Raw genomic sequence first — 15,666 nt, forward strand, 5'->3', positions numbered from 1 at the left:
GCTGCAGTGGTCAGGCCTGCAAAGTCTCTTTTGAAATCTAAGATAACAGCCCTGGCTGGTGCGGCTCAGTAGACTGAGCACTGGCCTGTGAACCAAAAAGTCGTGGGTTGGATTCCCAGTCAGGGCACAGGCCTGGGTTGTGGGCCAGGTCTCCAGTAGGGGGCGCTTGAGCAGCAACCACACATTGATGTTTCCCTCCCTCTATTTCTCCCTCCCTTCCCCTCTAAAAATAAATAAATGAAATCTGTAAAAAAAAAAAAAAAGAAAGAAAGAAGAAAGAAGAAGAAGAAGAAATGTAAGATAACATATACACAGGTTCGAGGCAGTAGGGTGCGCATATCTTTGGAGAGGCATCATTCTATCTACTACAGTTTCCTAGGAAACTACCTCCAAGGGAGATGCACATCCTGGGTGGACCCAACGCTTTAGCCCCAGGAACCTGGGGAGGCCGGGGGTGGGGGGGTGTCCTCAAAAACATGGGTCCAGAGGGGCACTCCCCTGTGGGAGATCTAAGGTGCACAGTGAGTTTGGAGAATCTTGAGCAGAGGTGTTAGGACACAGTGCAGACCAGAAAAAATAATTTGTTCGGTTTTTTTAAATTGTGCATTTATTCATTCTTCTCTCTAGAGACCAGTTTTCCATATCTTTTCCTATAATTTGGGAGTCTTGGTATCCCCCATAGCCAGTGGGTTCCTGACAGTTTCCTGGGGTGCTTAACAGCACTGGTTTTAAAACCAGATAGTCCTGGCTGTAGGGCAAGTCAATTCAGCTCCTGAGCCTTAATTTTCACCATCATAATATGGGGTCAACAACCCCACTGCGCTACAAACTGGCCCTGGGAAAAGGAACGTCAGAAGCCAAGGTGCCTGTCTTCTCTGTCCCTTCCTCTTCCGAGCCTCTGGCTCTCATCCCGTTCTCTCTGCGTATATCGGTTCTTGGTTCAACCGAGCTCACGAAATCCGTATGGATCCCACGTTCCACGCACCTTTCCAGCTCCAACCTGCGTCTGCACACGCCTAGGTTCAATTTCACGTCCCGCTAGTGAGAATCCGATTGGTCCAGTTAGGGGTCAGGTGTTCATGCTACGGCCAATCAGCAGGGTCAGCTGAGGCCTAGTCACGTGGTTCTTGGGGCTGTTACTTTTCTGCTCCGTGCAGGTTCTCAAAGATTCCCGAGAATCCTGTAGGCGAGGAAAGCCTCTTGGGTTTCCAGAACGCCTTTCCTCCCCTTATGTCCTGCCATTGCTTCAGCTGCAAGCCCGGTGGACCTCTCAGCCCCTTGGCATCTGGAGGTCACCCCCCTTCTCTGTGCCTAGCACCCTTGGCCTTCACGTTCCCAAGCCCCTTGAGCGAAGTTTCCCCTCCCCAATCCGCTTTCCTCCTCTCTGTAAAGGTTTTTTATATGCTTAACACTTGCTTATTGTTAAAAATAATAAGGTAAGCCCTGGCCGGGTGGCTCAGTTGATTGGAGCTTCTATCCGTGCGTCGAAAGGTTGTGGGTTCCGTTTCCGGTCAGGGCACATAGCAGGTTGCAGTTTCCATAGCCGGTTGATTGATGTTTCTGTCTCACATCCGTGTTTCTCCCTCTCTCTACCCAAAATCAATAAAAACATATCCTCGGGTGAGGATTAAAATAATAATAACACTAATAATGTAAAAAGAGATCTCTCCCCTCCCCCCCCCCTCCTTATTGCTTCATTGTTCATACTTTTCCTCCAGCGTTTTTTCCTGGAGCAGAGCTGGAGAACTACATATTTAATTAAAAATTTCCTAGGCTCCACAGTAAAAGAAACAGGCAGTGTTAATTTTAATTATATATTTTACTTACCCCAATAGCTCCAATATATTAACGTTTCTATATAGACTATAAAAATTAATGAGATGTTTCCCTTTTTCCTTTCTTTTTTGTACTTCGTGTGTTCTACTCAGAGCACAGCTCATTCCGACTAGCAGCATTTTCAGGGGCTCAGCAGCCGCTTCTGGCTAGTGGCTGCCATGCTGGACATCGCAGATCTACGACCCTCTGCTGACCTCTTTTGTTATTTCTCCTTTCCTTCCTCTGTCTTTTTCCTTTTTCTTTTCCTCCTCCTTGTTTTTCTCTTACCAGTACTTCTTCCCCTCCTTCCCCATCCTTGCCCTTCCTTTGCTTGCCTGACCCCCAGAGGTCATCTAAGTTTCCCTGAGCTTTAGGATCTAGGAAACATTGGCTCCAAAGCCCCTTCCTATGAATCCTGCAAATTCCGGGCCTTTCCAGGGTCACCCTGGCTTCGAGCTTCTCTTTGTGGGATGTATTTCACTTTCTGGGCCATTCACTGGCCCAAGTGTGTCTTCCCAGCCCCAGGGCCTATTAACCGGAATTGGATCCCACCTTCCCTTAATCCCCACAAAAGCCCCCGCTGACGTCAGGGCTGAGTGTGCAGGATGGAAGACTGGCCTGGGAAGGGGGTCGGTCGCCAGCACCATCCAGCCGAAACGCAACGCAAGCCGCTGCGTAAATCTAACTTGGTTAGCTACATGAAAAGACATGGAAAAAACCCAGATGAAATTAGTCTTAATAATATATTTTACTTACCCCCCTTATTCAAAATATCACTGATCACATGTAATCAGTCAAAAAATGGTTAAGACCTTTGACATAGTCTTCTCCCAGACGAAACCTTTGAAGCCCGGTGTACACGTTACGCCCACGGCACATTTCCATTCAGACTCGCTGCATTTCAGGTGCTCAAAACAGCCACAGTGGCATGTAGCTACAGTTCAGGGAAGCCCAAGTACGCACGTCATCTAAATGCGAAAAGTTTCAGCCCTCGCTGGTGTGGCTCAGTGGGTTGGGTGTCCTCCCACAGACCAAAATGTTGCTGGTTCAATTCCCAGTCAGGGCACATTCCTGGGTTGCAGGCCAGGTCCCTGGTTGCGAGCATGTGAGAGGCAACTGGTTGATGTCTCTCACACATCAGTGTTTCTCTCCTCCTCTTTCTCCCCCTCTTCCCCCATCTCTCTAAATATAAATTAATAAAATCTTTAAGAAAAAAGTTCCATAAGGAACATAAAACATAAAAGAGCTCTGGCCACCCCCTGGGACTTTTTCACTTCCATAGTCACCCCCAGATTCCTCCCCAACCATTCAGCTGATTCAGCTCTCCCCTCTCTTGTCTTTTCCCATTTTGTCCTCCGCAGCCCCTGCCTCCTGGAAGGCCCCTAGGATTTCCCGATCCTCTCCCTCTCTTCTGCAAAGCAGGGCGGCTTTTCCAGGCTCTGCCCTGCCACCCCTAATTCACAGCACTAAGTGCCCTTCCCCGGGCGCTGACAGTGTGACTAGCAAAGGCGGACCAGCCCCACCTCAGATCAATGACTCCGTCCTTGAGTTCAGAGAACAGATGATCATGCATACTTTTTTTTTTCCTATTACAAACCCCCGCCCTTACTGAGTAAAAATAACGTGAGGCTTCATCTCATGTCTTTCTATATTTTATCAGTTTTTGTTGAGATACAGCACACAGATCTAAAGTGTGAAGCTCATTGATTGTCTATACACACGTCATACCTCCGTGGGATCACGGCCAGATTAAGGCATGAAAAATGTCCGATTGCCCAGAAAGCCCCCCTCTGCACCTCCAGTCGCCAGGGAGTGTCGCTGTAAACTGGTTTTGCACCTCAATCACATAAACAGAGGCAGACGGTGCTTTGTGTCCATCTTGTTTTGCCCAACGTTACTACCAGCTTGTTTGTTCACTGCTGTATCGCACTGAGTCCAGCTTTATACGAGGATACCAGACTCCTTCCGTTCTACTGTTGGTGGATATTTGGGTTGTTTCCAGTGTTTGGCAGGTACAAGTGTTTTACTATGAACATCCTTGTACGAGCCTTTGGAGGTTGTACACATTCCTTTTTCTTGGGCACATTCCCACAGGTAGAACTGCTGGGTCATAGGGAGAAGGATGCTTAGCTTCAAAGACGCTGCCAAACATTTTCCAAAGTGGCTGTACCAATGTACGCTCGCAAAAGCAAGTGCAGGAAAGTTCCACTTGTTCTGTATCGTTGCCAAGGCTTGGTATCATCCCCAAATCTCCTAAATTTGCTATAGTGTTTATTACATATCAACACTCACTTAAGTTCATTATTTGTTTGCTGGGGCCATGATAACAAAAATTGGTTGCTTCACAGTTTTGGAGGCTGGGGGTCCTCCTGGCTCCTCCCGAGGGCTGGGAGGGAAGGGTCGGTTTCCAGCTTTGCTCCTTGGCTCATAGGCAGCCGTCTTCTCCCTGAGTCTTCGCATCGTTGTCCATCTGTGTGTGTCTCTGCGTCCAGACCTCCCTTGTTGAACACCAGCCCTGCCCTGACCAGTGTGGCTCTGTGGATTGGGTGTTGTCCCAAAAGTGAAGGGTCACCAGTTTGATTCCCGGCGAGGGCACATGCCTGGGTTGCAAGTTTGGTCCCCTGGTCAGGGTGCATGTGAGAAGCAGCCCACGGATGTTTCTCTCCCTCTCTTTCTCCTTCCCTTTCTCTCTATCTAAAAATAAATAAATAAAATCTTTAAGAAAAAAAACTAAAAAGAGGACACCAGTGCTATTGGATGAGGGCCCACCCTAGTGACCTCATTTTAATTTGAGTCCCTCTGTGAAGACCCTGTCTCCAATTAAGGTCACATTCTGAGGCACTGGGGTAGGACTTTAATAATAGATGAATGTTGGATGACACAATTCAACCTATACACGATAGGTGAATTTATTATTTCTATGTTTATTTTAAAAAATTTTTATTTATTTATTTTTAGAGGGGAAGGGAGGAAGAAAGAGAGGGAGAGAACATCAAGGCATGGTTGCCTCTCGCGTGCCCCGTACCAGGGACCTGGCCCACCACCCAGGCCTGTGCCCTGACTGGGAGTCCAACTGGTGACCCTTTGGTTCACAGGCCTGCACTCAATCCACTGAGCCACACCAGCCAGGGCTATTGTTTCTGTTTTTAAAAAAGGTTTTATTTATTTATTTTTAGAGAGAGGGGAAGGGCCAGAGAAAGAGGGAGAAACACTGATGTGTGACAGAGACATCAGTTGCCTCTCGCACCTCCCCAACTGGGGACCTGGCCTGCAACCCAGGCATGTGCCCTGACTGGGAATTGAACTGGCAACGTTTCGATTGGATGACACCCAACCCACTGAGCCACACCAGTCAGGGCTCCTCCCATTTTACTGTGGGGAAACTAAGGCCCAGCAAGATCCCACAGCTGCTGAGTGGCAGAGCCGGCCACGTGACTCGCAGCCCAGCCTCGCAACCACTGCAGTGCGTTGCCTCACGCAGACGGTGGGAAACCCAGACGCAGCCTCGTGCCCCTCCCCGGAGGCTTCTCGGATTCACAAGGGACACCCCTGTGTGTCTCACTGTCACATCTGATCTGTTGCCTCTGCTGAATTCTAATTCTCCCCAGTGTTCCTTTTTATGGTTTCCCCCTGATTTTTAGTTCTATTTTTATCAGAGTTATTATGTCCACATCATTTGGAGAGTCAAATACAAGATTTTTTTAAAATGAAAACCAACAGCCCCCATCTGCCTCCCCTCCATTTCTCTCCCCCCGCAGTGGAATGTGCTTTCACCTCATTCATTGTGTCATTTTGTTATTTATGTCCTTGTCTCTGAATGCCATGTTTGCGTGGCTGCCTCACGATTTTTCAATTTTAGGCATTTTCCATTCACTTCCCACGAAGGAAGACACATACTCATCCTCTTATTTCAGCTCCTCCAGCCTCCCACGCTGGGGCTCTGGCTAGATGAATACGCAGTGTTTACACGCTATGACTGTGTAACTGCTCCCCCGGCTGCCACAAGTAGTAAACCAGGACGCCTTTCCTCTCCTACGCAAGTCTTTGTTTCTCCTGGAGTTAATAATTGTCTTTTTTTTTTTTTTTCAGTTGCTCAGTGTCTGAGTTTTCTTTGCACTTAACTAATTCAAACCCACGGTCTCTGTTAGCTACCCAAAGCCCTTCATATATTCTGACGCTTCGGGCACTCCATTAATTGCACTCTGTCGAGGAACTTTCTCTGGCCCCATCCAGTCCCGTGCACGGTCTGCATCTTGACTGTGGGTCCCCTCACCTCCCCCCGCCCCCGCCCCAGGGTTCAGACCATATCACACCCCATCCCAAAGCCTCCTCTTCCTGGGTTTGGCTCTCTTGCTGTTTGGAGCTTCCCAAGAAAAAGCTCATGAGACGGAGAGTAAAATGCAAAGCCATCGCGTATCTGAAAACATCTGTACTCTCATGGGCCATCTGGCTGGATATAAAATTCTGGCCTGGAACTCGTGTTCCTCCAGATGTTCGGGGGCATGTCTCCGTTGCCTTCTAATTTCAAACGTCTGAGTTACTGTTGAAAAATCCCAAGTCATTGTGATTCCTAAGGCTTGTCTGTGACCTTTTTTTCTGTTTCCTGTCTTGGTGTGCTGACATTTCTAAGCAATGTGGCTTCAGCTGTTTTCATGACTGGACCTTCTTGTCGTATCCTCATGTCATGCATTCTGGGAAATTTTCTCAATTTCTTTCAATTACAATTTCTTTTCTTTTTTCACCATTGATACAGTTTTCTCTTCTTATTTAATTGTTACTGTATTTTTTTTCCAATGACATCTTCCCTCTTCCCTCCATTTCTGTCTTTTTTCTTTCTGAAACCCTTACTAATGCCACATTGGGCTTCCCAAACTGTCCATTTCTTTTCTTCCTTCTCTTATTTGCCCATCTCTTCACCTCCTTGCTCTACTTCCTGAGAGATTTTCTTAATATTATCTTCCACTATTTTATTAAGCTTTTCATTCCTGCTAGTGTATTTTTAATTTCTAAGCACTTTTTTTGATCTCTGAAATTTTATAGGAGTTTGTAAATTTTACAGTACTACTTTGTAGTGTCCTATTTTATAATATCCTATGCATAGTTCAAAGTTGCAGTATCTTGTCTTGTTTCTCTGATGATATTAATGATAGTTGTTGGTTTGTTTGTTTTTTTTTACGTTATCTCCTGTCTGCATAATGTTTCCTTAAGTCACTGTTTCTATTTTTTTTAAGGTTTTTTATATTTATTTTTAGAGAGAGGGGGAGGGAGGGAGAGAAACATCAATGTGTGCAAAGAACATCTATCAGACCGGGAATCGAACTGGTGATCTTTCGGTTCTCAGCTGGCCCTGAATCCACTGTGCTACACCAGCCAGGGCCGTTTCTATCTTTCTTATGAGAGGCTTTATTTGATGTCTAGTGATTCTTGGTAGTCTGTTCATATTTGAGAGTTGGGGTCCAAAACTCACAAAATGGTGGGCCCGTGATTGCATGAGTAAGGCTGTTGACTGTGAACTTCACTGTAGGGTGATTTGTCTGGGCCATTTTTGTTAGGGAATCCCAATGTTAGTACCTTTCAGTCTCTTTTCTTGGGTTAATCATATACATACATATTACATATGTATGTGTGCATATATACATATATATATATATATATAATATTTTACTATGGAGAGGAACAAAGAAGAAAGCAAATAATGAACCATGCCTTTGTTGGGTAGCTCAGTTGGTTAGAGCATCAACCCAACACGACAAGGTTCTGGGTTCAATCCCTGGTCAGAGCACAGACAAGAATCAACCAAGGAGTGCATCAATAAGTGGAGCAACAAAACTATGTTTCTCTCTCTGTCTCTCTCCCCCCACTTCCTCTCTCTCTCTCTCTCAAATCAGTTTTAAAAATTTAACAATGAACCATGATCTCCCTGACAAGAGGAGCCCCCACCCTTATGAAAGCTCACACATTCACTCACCCACTGGCCCAGGCACGAGGGTACGGCAGTGAACAGATCAAAGGCGCTGCTTTCCCAGAGGTCCCGTTCCGGTGTGGGAGGCAGGGGTGTGTGGCTGAGCTGCAGCCTCCAATGGCCTGTCCTGCGATGATAGAAATACTCTAGACCTGGACAGTCCAGTACAACAACCACCAGCTCCCGATTGCTTGAAATATGGTCGGTGTGACTAAGGAACTGAATTTTCCATTTTACTTAGAATATAAATTCAAATAGTCACATGTGGCGCCTAGGACAGCCATAGAAAATTCCACCCTTGCAGAGATAGCTGGCCTGTCACATGGCCTTGGTTGGCTCACACAACAAACGTGGACTTACGCCACCGCTGAGGTGAAGCAATCTCACAGGAAAAGAAAGGAAATGCTTTTTTCCTAAAGAAAAAAGAGCTCTGGTTAGGGTGGTTCACTGGATTGTGCATCAGCCTGTGAACCAAGGCGTCACTGGTTCGACTCCTGGTCAGGGCACATGCCTGGGTTGCGGGCCAGGTCCCTGGTTGGGGGTGTGCGAGAGGCAATCAATGTTTCTCTTTGCACATTGATATTTCTCTCCTTCTCTTCCTTACTCCCTTCCCCTCTCTCCGAAAATAAAATCTTTTAAAAATGAAAACATTAAAAAAAAATAATAATTAGCCCTGGCTTGTGTGGCTCAGTGGATTGAGTGCAGGCTGACCTGTGAACCAAAGGGTCACCGATTCGATTCCCAGTCAAGGCACATGCCTGGATTGCGGGCCAGTTCTCCAGTTGGGGGTGCTTGAGAAGCAGCCGCACATTGATGTTTCCCTCTCCTTCCCCCTCACTTCCCCTCTCTCTAAAAATAAATAAAATCTTTAAAAAAAAAAAAAAAAAAAAGAAGGAAGGAAACATGGCTTCTCTCAGCACCTCCTGGATAACCATTCCATAAGCCCACTCACTTAGAAGGGGCAAAAAAAGGAACTATCAAATGCCTTTTCCCAAAGGGAAGCATTCTTTTCTAATTTCGGATCAGTTAAACCACGCCGGCATGCTCACGTCATTACGCATTCCTTACTAAAATCACATACTGTTCTCAGCTTGCTTTCTCTGTGGAGGAGCACCTCTTGGGATCTTTTCCACCTTATAGAAATCTTACCTCTCCGCTCCAGTGCCTGGCCCACAGAACAGCCACCTCGAACCAGCCCAAATTCATTCACTCGACCACTCCTTTTTATTTCAAGAGAAGGAGAGAAACATCAATGTGTGAGAGACACATCAATTGATGGCCTCTCGAAAGCCCCCCTACTGGGGACCTGGCCCACAACCCAGGCAAGTGCCCTGACTGGGAATTGAACTGGCAGCCTTTAGGTTCGTTGGTGCTCCATCCACTGAGCCATACCAGCCAGGGCTCAACCAATCTTTATTAAGCACCTGCTGTGTGTCAGGTGTTGTTCTAGCCTCTGTGGACACAGCAGTGAATCAGACAGACAAACTCTGTCCCTCATAGAATTTAGATCCCAGTGGGGTGAGACGGACGATACACTAAACCACCAAGGACGTTTTTACAGTTACTAGGGGATAAATGCTATAGGCAAAAATAGGGCAGGAGGAATGAGTTAGGGAGACCCGGCAAGGACGCTACAGGTTGCAGTGTTAAATAGGGCGCTCAGGACGGTGTCCTTTAAGCTATCACTTGAAGGAGGTGAGTGAGTGAGCCAGATGGACGTCTGCGGGAAGGGTGTTCCACCAGCAGGAGCAGCAAGTGCAAAGGCCCCGAGGCAGGAGGCCACTGGCGCGGCCCAGGAACTGCGCATAGGCCAGCGTAGCTGCGGCAGCCCTAGTGCGGGAGGTGTGCGTGGAAGAGGAGCACAGAGGAGTAAGGAAGGAGTTGGCGGAGTTGGGTGGCAAAGGGCCCTGTAGCTCAAGGTACCTCTACTCCCTGAGTGAAGTGGGGAGTCAGGGGAAGGTTGTGAGCCAGGAGCTGACTGAAATATTAAGGTCCTTTCGGCGACAGGGCAGAATAAGCAGGGAAGTGAGGACAGACACAGGGTATTTTATTTTTCCTCAAACCTGCACCTACCCAAAGGCTGAGGGAAGTGAGATGAATTTTACTAGAGGTTCAGGGACCATGGGGAGATTGGAGGGAGTTGGGGGGGGGGCGTGGAGGAAGGGCAGCATTACACTCCAGAACAACAGAGCAAATGATTAAAAGTGAAGGTGCTCAGGTCCCCTCTTCCTGAAAGCCCTTCAAACCTTCCGGCTCCTGGAAGCTTCCATCTGGGGCTTCTCGGTCTTTCCCCACCGTACGCCTCCCCTGCGTCCCCCAAGGACCCCCAAAGACTCTCCTTCCGTCTCATCCTCACTCCCGGAGCCTCCAGCCTGACCCTGGACACGCCAAGGTTTTCCCACTTCAGCCCGGAAGCCATTCACCTTTTGCCCGCGAGGGCGTTTTGCTAAACCAAGAGAAACTACAATTCGCTGCAAGGCAGCAGTGCTGCAGGCAGCGGCGGCGCTTTTCTTGCCTGTACAAATGTTTCCAGGGGTCAGCTGGGGTCTCCCTGCCTGTTAGGTTAACTCTATATAAAGTTAAAGCAAATGCCATTCTCCCGCAGTGGGGTGGTGAATGCCCTCCCCCAGTTTCTGCTCTTTCTCCAGAGCCTTCCCCCGCCCCCCGCCCCCCGCCCCAAGTTTTTACTCCCACTGAGCCATTCAATGTGGGGGATCCTCTCTGTGTGCCTCCCTATGTTGGATGCTGGACCAAGTCTCTCCTTTTCTTTCTTTCTTTCTTTTATTTATTCATTTTCAGAGAGAGGGGAAGGGAGGGAGAAAGAGGGAGAGAAAGATCAATGTGTGGTTGCTTCTCATGCGCCCCCTACTGGAGGCCCAGCCTGCAACCCAGGCCTGTGCCCAGACTGGGAATCTGAACAGGCAGGTGACCCGTTGGTTCACAGGCCGGCACTCAATCCACTGAGACACAGCCAGGGCTCTCTCCTTTTCTTTAATTTCTATGCAACCAACCACATACACGAAGCATTTAGGTGCACGTGTGAGAGTGTGGACAGGCCTTCACTGAGGGGTGGGCGACACAGCTATTTGCATCAACAGACTGGCCAACAACTCAAAAACTCCAGGTGACATTCTTGTCTGAAAGACCCTTTGCCTTCTCTGCCACCCCATGTCCAGCCACATGCCTTGACCTCTCTTGCTCCCCCCCCCACACACACACCTGCGCTGTCCAATACTATTTAAATTTAAATTAATTAAAATTAAAGTTCCATCCCTTCATCCCACTGACACATTTCAAGAGCTCAGGAAGCGCGGGTTGGCTGGTGGCTGCCACGCTGGATAGCGCTGATGGCAAATTTCCATCACCACAGAATGTTCTTTTGGACAATGCTGAGCGACCCAAGACAGGCACCTTCCTGGGAGCTAGTCTGGTGTCTGCAGTTAAGATGACCAAAATTTCACCCCATTCACGTGTCCCTTTAAAAAAACAAAACATATGGAGTTATACATTACATGGGATGCTGAGACTAGCTTTTTTGTTGTTTTTCTCATTCATCCACGGTGCACATCTTCAGATGTCGGACTGTAAGCATTTATCTTGTTTCATGGACTAGTTACACCGTGTTGTAATAAATCCACAGTGTGGATTTATTGATGCACTCATCCATTCACCCTGCCAATATGTGCAGCCACCTTGTGCGCGCAGGAACTGTGCGGGGTCACAGGCTGGAACGCGACCGACTGGGACCCTCCCCTCAGGGCTCGCAGTCTAGGGGGAAAGGCTGAGACGAGTCTGGTAACCACAAAAATAAGTGTACAACAGCGGCAGTTGTGAAGCAAGTGACATGTGGCAAGTGCCACCATGTATCTCTCTGTGGGGAACCGATTCCTTATCCCTGACCACCTCCCCACCAGGTTTTAGAAATCAGGGCCTCACGGGAGAACACAAGCAAATTCAGACGGCGTGTCTGGGCCTGCATTTCCCGGTTGGAACAAAGGAATAGTAGTTTCTCCCTTAGAGGAATGTTGTGAGGGCTAAGAGTTGTCGTTTTTTAAAAAAATATATATTTTATTTATTTTTAGAGAGGGAAAGGGAGGGAGAAAGAGGGAGACATCCCTGTGTGGTTGCATTTCGCGCGCCCCCTGCTGGGGACGTGGCCCGCAAACCAGGCGTACGCACTGCACCGGGAACCAGCGACCCTGTGGTCCGCAGGCCGGCGCTCAATCCTCGGAGCCTCGCCAGCCAGGGCAAGCTTTTTAAGTAGATGGATAGTGCCTGGCACGATATTAGCGATCATTAACACTGCATTATTTTCAGATTTTTAAATTTAATCTTTACTGTATTTTTCCCCATTACCATTTAGCCCTCTTATACCCCCCCCCCATCACATTCTATCATTATTTATGGGTCCCTTTTCCAGCCTCAGTCCTCTTTAAAATGAAGGAGCATATAGGACTCCTTTGGAGGGCCCCGTGAAGATTTAATGAGTGATAGCTTCATTAACAGTCACAGCTAACATTTCTCCAGCACTTCCTCTGCACCAAGCACTATATAACCTTTGCAGCAACCCCAAGGGATGTATAGCTGTTATCCCCATTTTATAGATACTGAAACTGAGGCGCTAAGAGGTGCAGCCTGCTCAAAAAGAGTTACAGTTTAGTAACTGGAGCAGTTGGAGATTGGCGCGGATGTGGGGGCAGGGGGTCAGGGCTGGGTCATGAGGGCTCGGGCATGGGGCTGACCCTGCCCTTCATGCCCCCTGCCCCCAGGAAGCTGGACGCCTTCATCTATGATGCAGCTGTGCTCAACTACATGGCCCGCAAGGACGAGGGCTGCAAGCTCGTCACCATCGGCTCGGGCAAGGTCTTTGCCACCACGGGCTACGGCATCGCCCTGCACAAGGGCTCCCGCTGGAAGCGGCCCATCGACCTGGCGCTCCTGCAGTTCCTGGGGGACGGTGCGGCTGCACGAGGGTGGCTGAGGGCGGGGGCGACTGGGGGCCTGGCCTCCCGCATCAGACAGGAGGGTCCTCCCGGAAGCCCACAGAAGGTGACCTCTGACGGCCCGCCCTTCCCCCCCTCCTTCCCCCAGATGAGATCGAGATGCTGGAGCGGCTGTGGCTCTCCGGGATCTGCCACAATGACAAAATCGAGGTGATGAGCAGCAAGCTGGACATCGACAACATGGCAGGTGTCTTCTACATGCTCCTGGTGGCCATGGGCCTCTCCCTGCTGGTCTTCGCCTGGGAACACCTGGTGTACTGGCGCCTGCGGCACTGCCTGGGGCCCACGCACCGCATGGACTTCCTGCTGGCCTTCTCCAGGGTACGGGGGAGAGAGGCGGGCGAAGGGGACAGATAGGTGGAAACCGGCAGGGAGGGCGAGGAATGGAAGGGTCCCCGGAGGAGGTGCGGGAGAGGAGGGAGGAATTGGGGGAGGCAGAGACGGGGAGGCGGGTGCTCCCGGGCCTGCCGCGCTGACCTTGCCTCTCCCGTGCCCCGCAGGGCATGTACAGCTGTTGCAGCGCCGAAGCAGCCCCGCCACCGGCCAAGCCCCCGCCCCCGCCGCAGCCGCTGCCCAGCCCGGCGTACCCGGCGGCGCGTCCCGCACCCGGTCCCGCGCCCTTCCTGCCGCGCGAGCGCGCCGCCGTGGATCGTTGGCGCCGCGCCAAAGCCGCGGGGCCGCCGGGGGTCGCGGGCCTGGCCGACGGCTTCCACCGCTACTACGGCCCCATCGAGCCTCAGGGCCTGGGCGTGGGCGAAGCGCGCGCAGCGCCCCGGGGCGCGGCCGGGCGCCCGATGTCCCCACCGGCGGCACAGCCTCCGCAGAAGCCGCCGCCCTCCTACTTCGCCATTGTGCGGGACAAGGAGCCGCCTGAGCCCTCCGCCGGCGCCTACTCCGGCTTCCCGTCGCCGCCCGCGCCCCCTTCCGCCGCGGCCACCGCCGTCGGGCCGCCGCTCTGCCGCTTGGCCTACGAGGACGAGAGCCCGCCGGCGCCCGCGCGCTGGCCGCGCTCCGACCCCGAGAGCCAGCCCTTACTGGGGCCGGGCGCAGGCGGCGCCGGGGCTGCAGGGGGAGCGGGCGGCGGGGCCCAGGGTGCGCCCCCTCCATGCCGCGGCGCGCCGCCCCCCTGCCCGTACCTCGACCTCGAACCGTCGCCGTCGGACTCGGAGGACTCGGAGAGCCTGGGCGGCGCGTCGCTGGGTGGCTTGGAGCCTTGGTGGTTCGCCGACTTCCCCTACCCGTACGCCGAGCGCCTTGGGCCGCCGCCCGGCCGCTACTGGTCGGTCGACAAGCTCGGGGGCTGGCGCGCCGGCAGCTGGGACTACCTGCCTCCGCGAAGCGGCCCGGCCGCCTGGCACTGCCGCCACTGTGCCAGCCTGGAGCTGCTGCCGCCGCCGCGCCACCTCAGCTGCTCACACGACGGCCTGGACGGCGGCTGGTGGGCGCCGCCGCCCCCTCCCTGGGCCGCGGGACCCCCGCCCCGTCGCCGGGCCCGCTGCGGGTGCCCGCGGCCTCACGGGCACCGCCCGCGGGCCTCGCACCGCGTGCCCGCTCCCCCTGCCCCGCACCACCACCGGCACCGGCGCTCCGCTGGGGGCTGGGACCTCCCGCCGCCCGCGCCCACCTCTCGCTCGCTTGAGGACCTCAGCTCTTGTCCCCGCGCCGCCCCCGCGCGCCGGCTCACCGGGCCCTCCCGCCACGCGCGCCGGTGCCTGCATGCAGCGCACTGGGGGCCGCCGCTGCCCACCGCGTCCCACCGCAGACACCGGGGCGGAGACCTGGGGACCCGCCGGGGCTCAGCGCACTTCTCCAGCCTCGAGTCCGAGGTATGACGTGGCCCCGGGGGCCCAACTGTCCCCTCGGTCAGCGCAGGCCACGGCCCGAGGGGGCACGCGCAGTGGACAAGGACCCGCGTGAGGTGGGAAAGAACAAGGTGGAACTGGCCGGACCCCGCCTGGAGCAGCGTCCCGTGCCCCTTCGTTTTCGAGGCACTGTGAGCCCGAGGGGATTTGGTTCCCCGAATCTCACCCAGCCTGAGAGCGAGAGGGAGGAGGTCTCAGAGCCCTCTGGACTTTTTTTTAAACCCGACAAGGGCTTTTTAATGTCACCAGATGGGGCGGGAGGTGGGGGTTCACGCCACGCCCGCGCCCCACCCCCACGCCTGGGGCCGTGGCCCTCACATCACTGTGCAGCTCCCCGGTCCCAGCCACGCCTCCGGGGAAGCCCGTTTTTAACCTTTCATCCATCGGGACTCAAAACTGTGAGACGCGTTCGCCAAACTGTGACCCTAGACCTTGGCCCCGCCATACAGAAACCCCCGACCCCAGACTGTGACTTCCGACCCCTACGAATGGTCATCCGACCCCAGACTGTGACCCCTGACCCCAAACTGTGACCCGAACCCCAGACTGTGCCCCGACCAGACTGTGACCCTTGACGTCAAACCGGGACACCCCGTTCCTCCTTTCCCACCCTCCTTGGTCGTCTTTCCCTATTTTGACATAGGACACGCCCCCAACGGAAGCCCCGCCTCCCTCACCCCCAGCGTGGATCCCAACCCGCAGGGCCCAGAACTTCCCACCCTGTGACACCTCACTACCAGCCCCAGGTGCCACCAAACACATCCTCTCCAAATCCAGCCCTTATTTGTGACCCTTCAGTGATGACCCAGCAGACGCCCCGCCCCATCCCCCAAGCCTCCTCTTCCCAGATCTCCAGCCGGGCCTGGAGCTGGGTTGTGGAAGGGAGGATCTGGGAGTCCACACTCGCCACCAACCTCCCTCCCCACTCTCCTGTTCCATATTACAGTGTTTGGAATAAACCATGTTTTTATGCCTCCTCGGTCAAAGTATGAGCTCCGCGTTGTCTCTCAGCCCCCCTCAAACA

At 52.4% G+C, this 15,666-nt stretch overlaps 1 protein-coding gene across 1 annotated transcript in view; it reads left to right on the forward strand.

Moving 5' to 3' along the window:
- Nucleotides 1-14,612, forward strand: part of GRIN2D (glutamate ionotropic receptor NMDA type subunit 2D) — a 32,670-nt gene extending 18,058 nt beyond the window's left edge. The window contains exons 10-12 of the mRNA XM_054588667.1: nt 12,547-12,734; nt 12,869-13,101; nt 13,281-14,612. Of these exons, the coding sequence (XP_054444642.1) occupies nt 12,547-12,734; nt 12,869-13,101; nt 13,281-14,612 (1,753 nt within the window). The remainder of the gene's footprint in view (nt 1-12,546; nt 12,735-12,868; nt 13,102-13,280) is intronic.
- Nucleotides 14,613-15,666: the final 1,054 nt, after the last annotated feature.

The sequence above is a fragment of the Pteronotus mesoamericanus genome, unplaced genomic scaffold (assembly GCF_021234165.1).
Source record: "Pteronotus mesoamericanus isolate MK-2021 breed Mesoamerican mustached bat unplaced genomic scaffold, CSHL_Meso_final scaffold_137, whole genome shotgun sequence".
NCBI classification, from domain to species: Eukaryota; Metazoa; Chordata; class Mammalia; order Chiroptera; family Mormoopidae; genus Pteronotus; species Pteronotus mesoamericanus.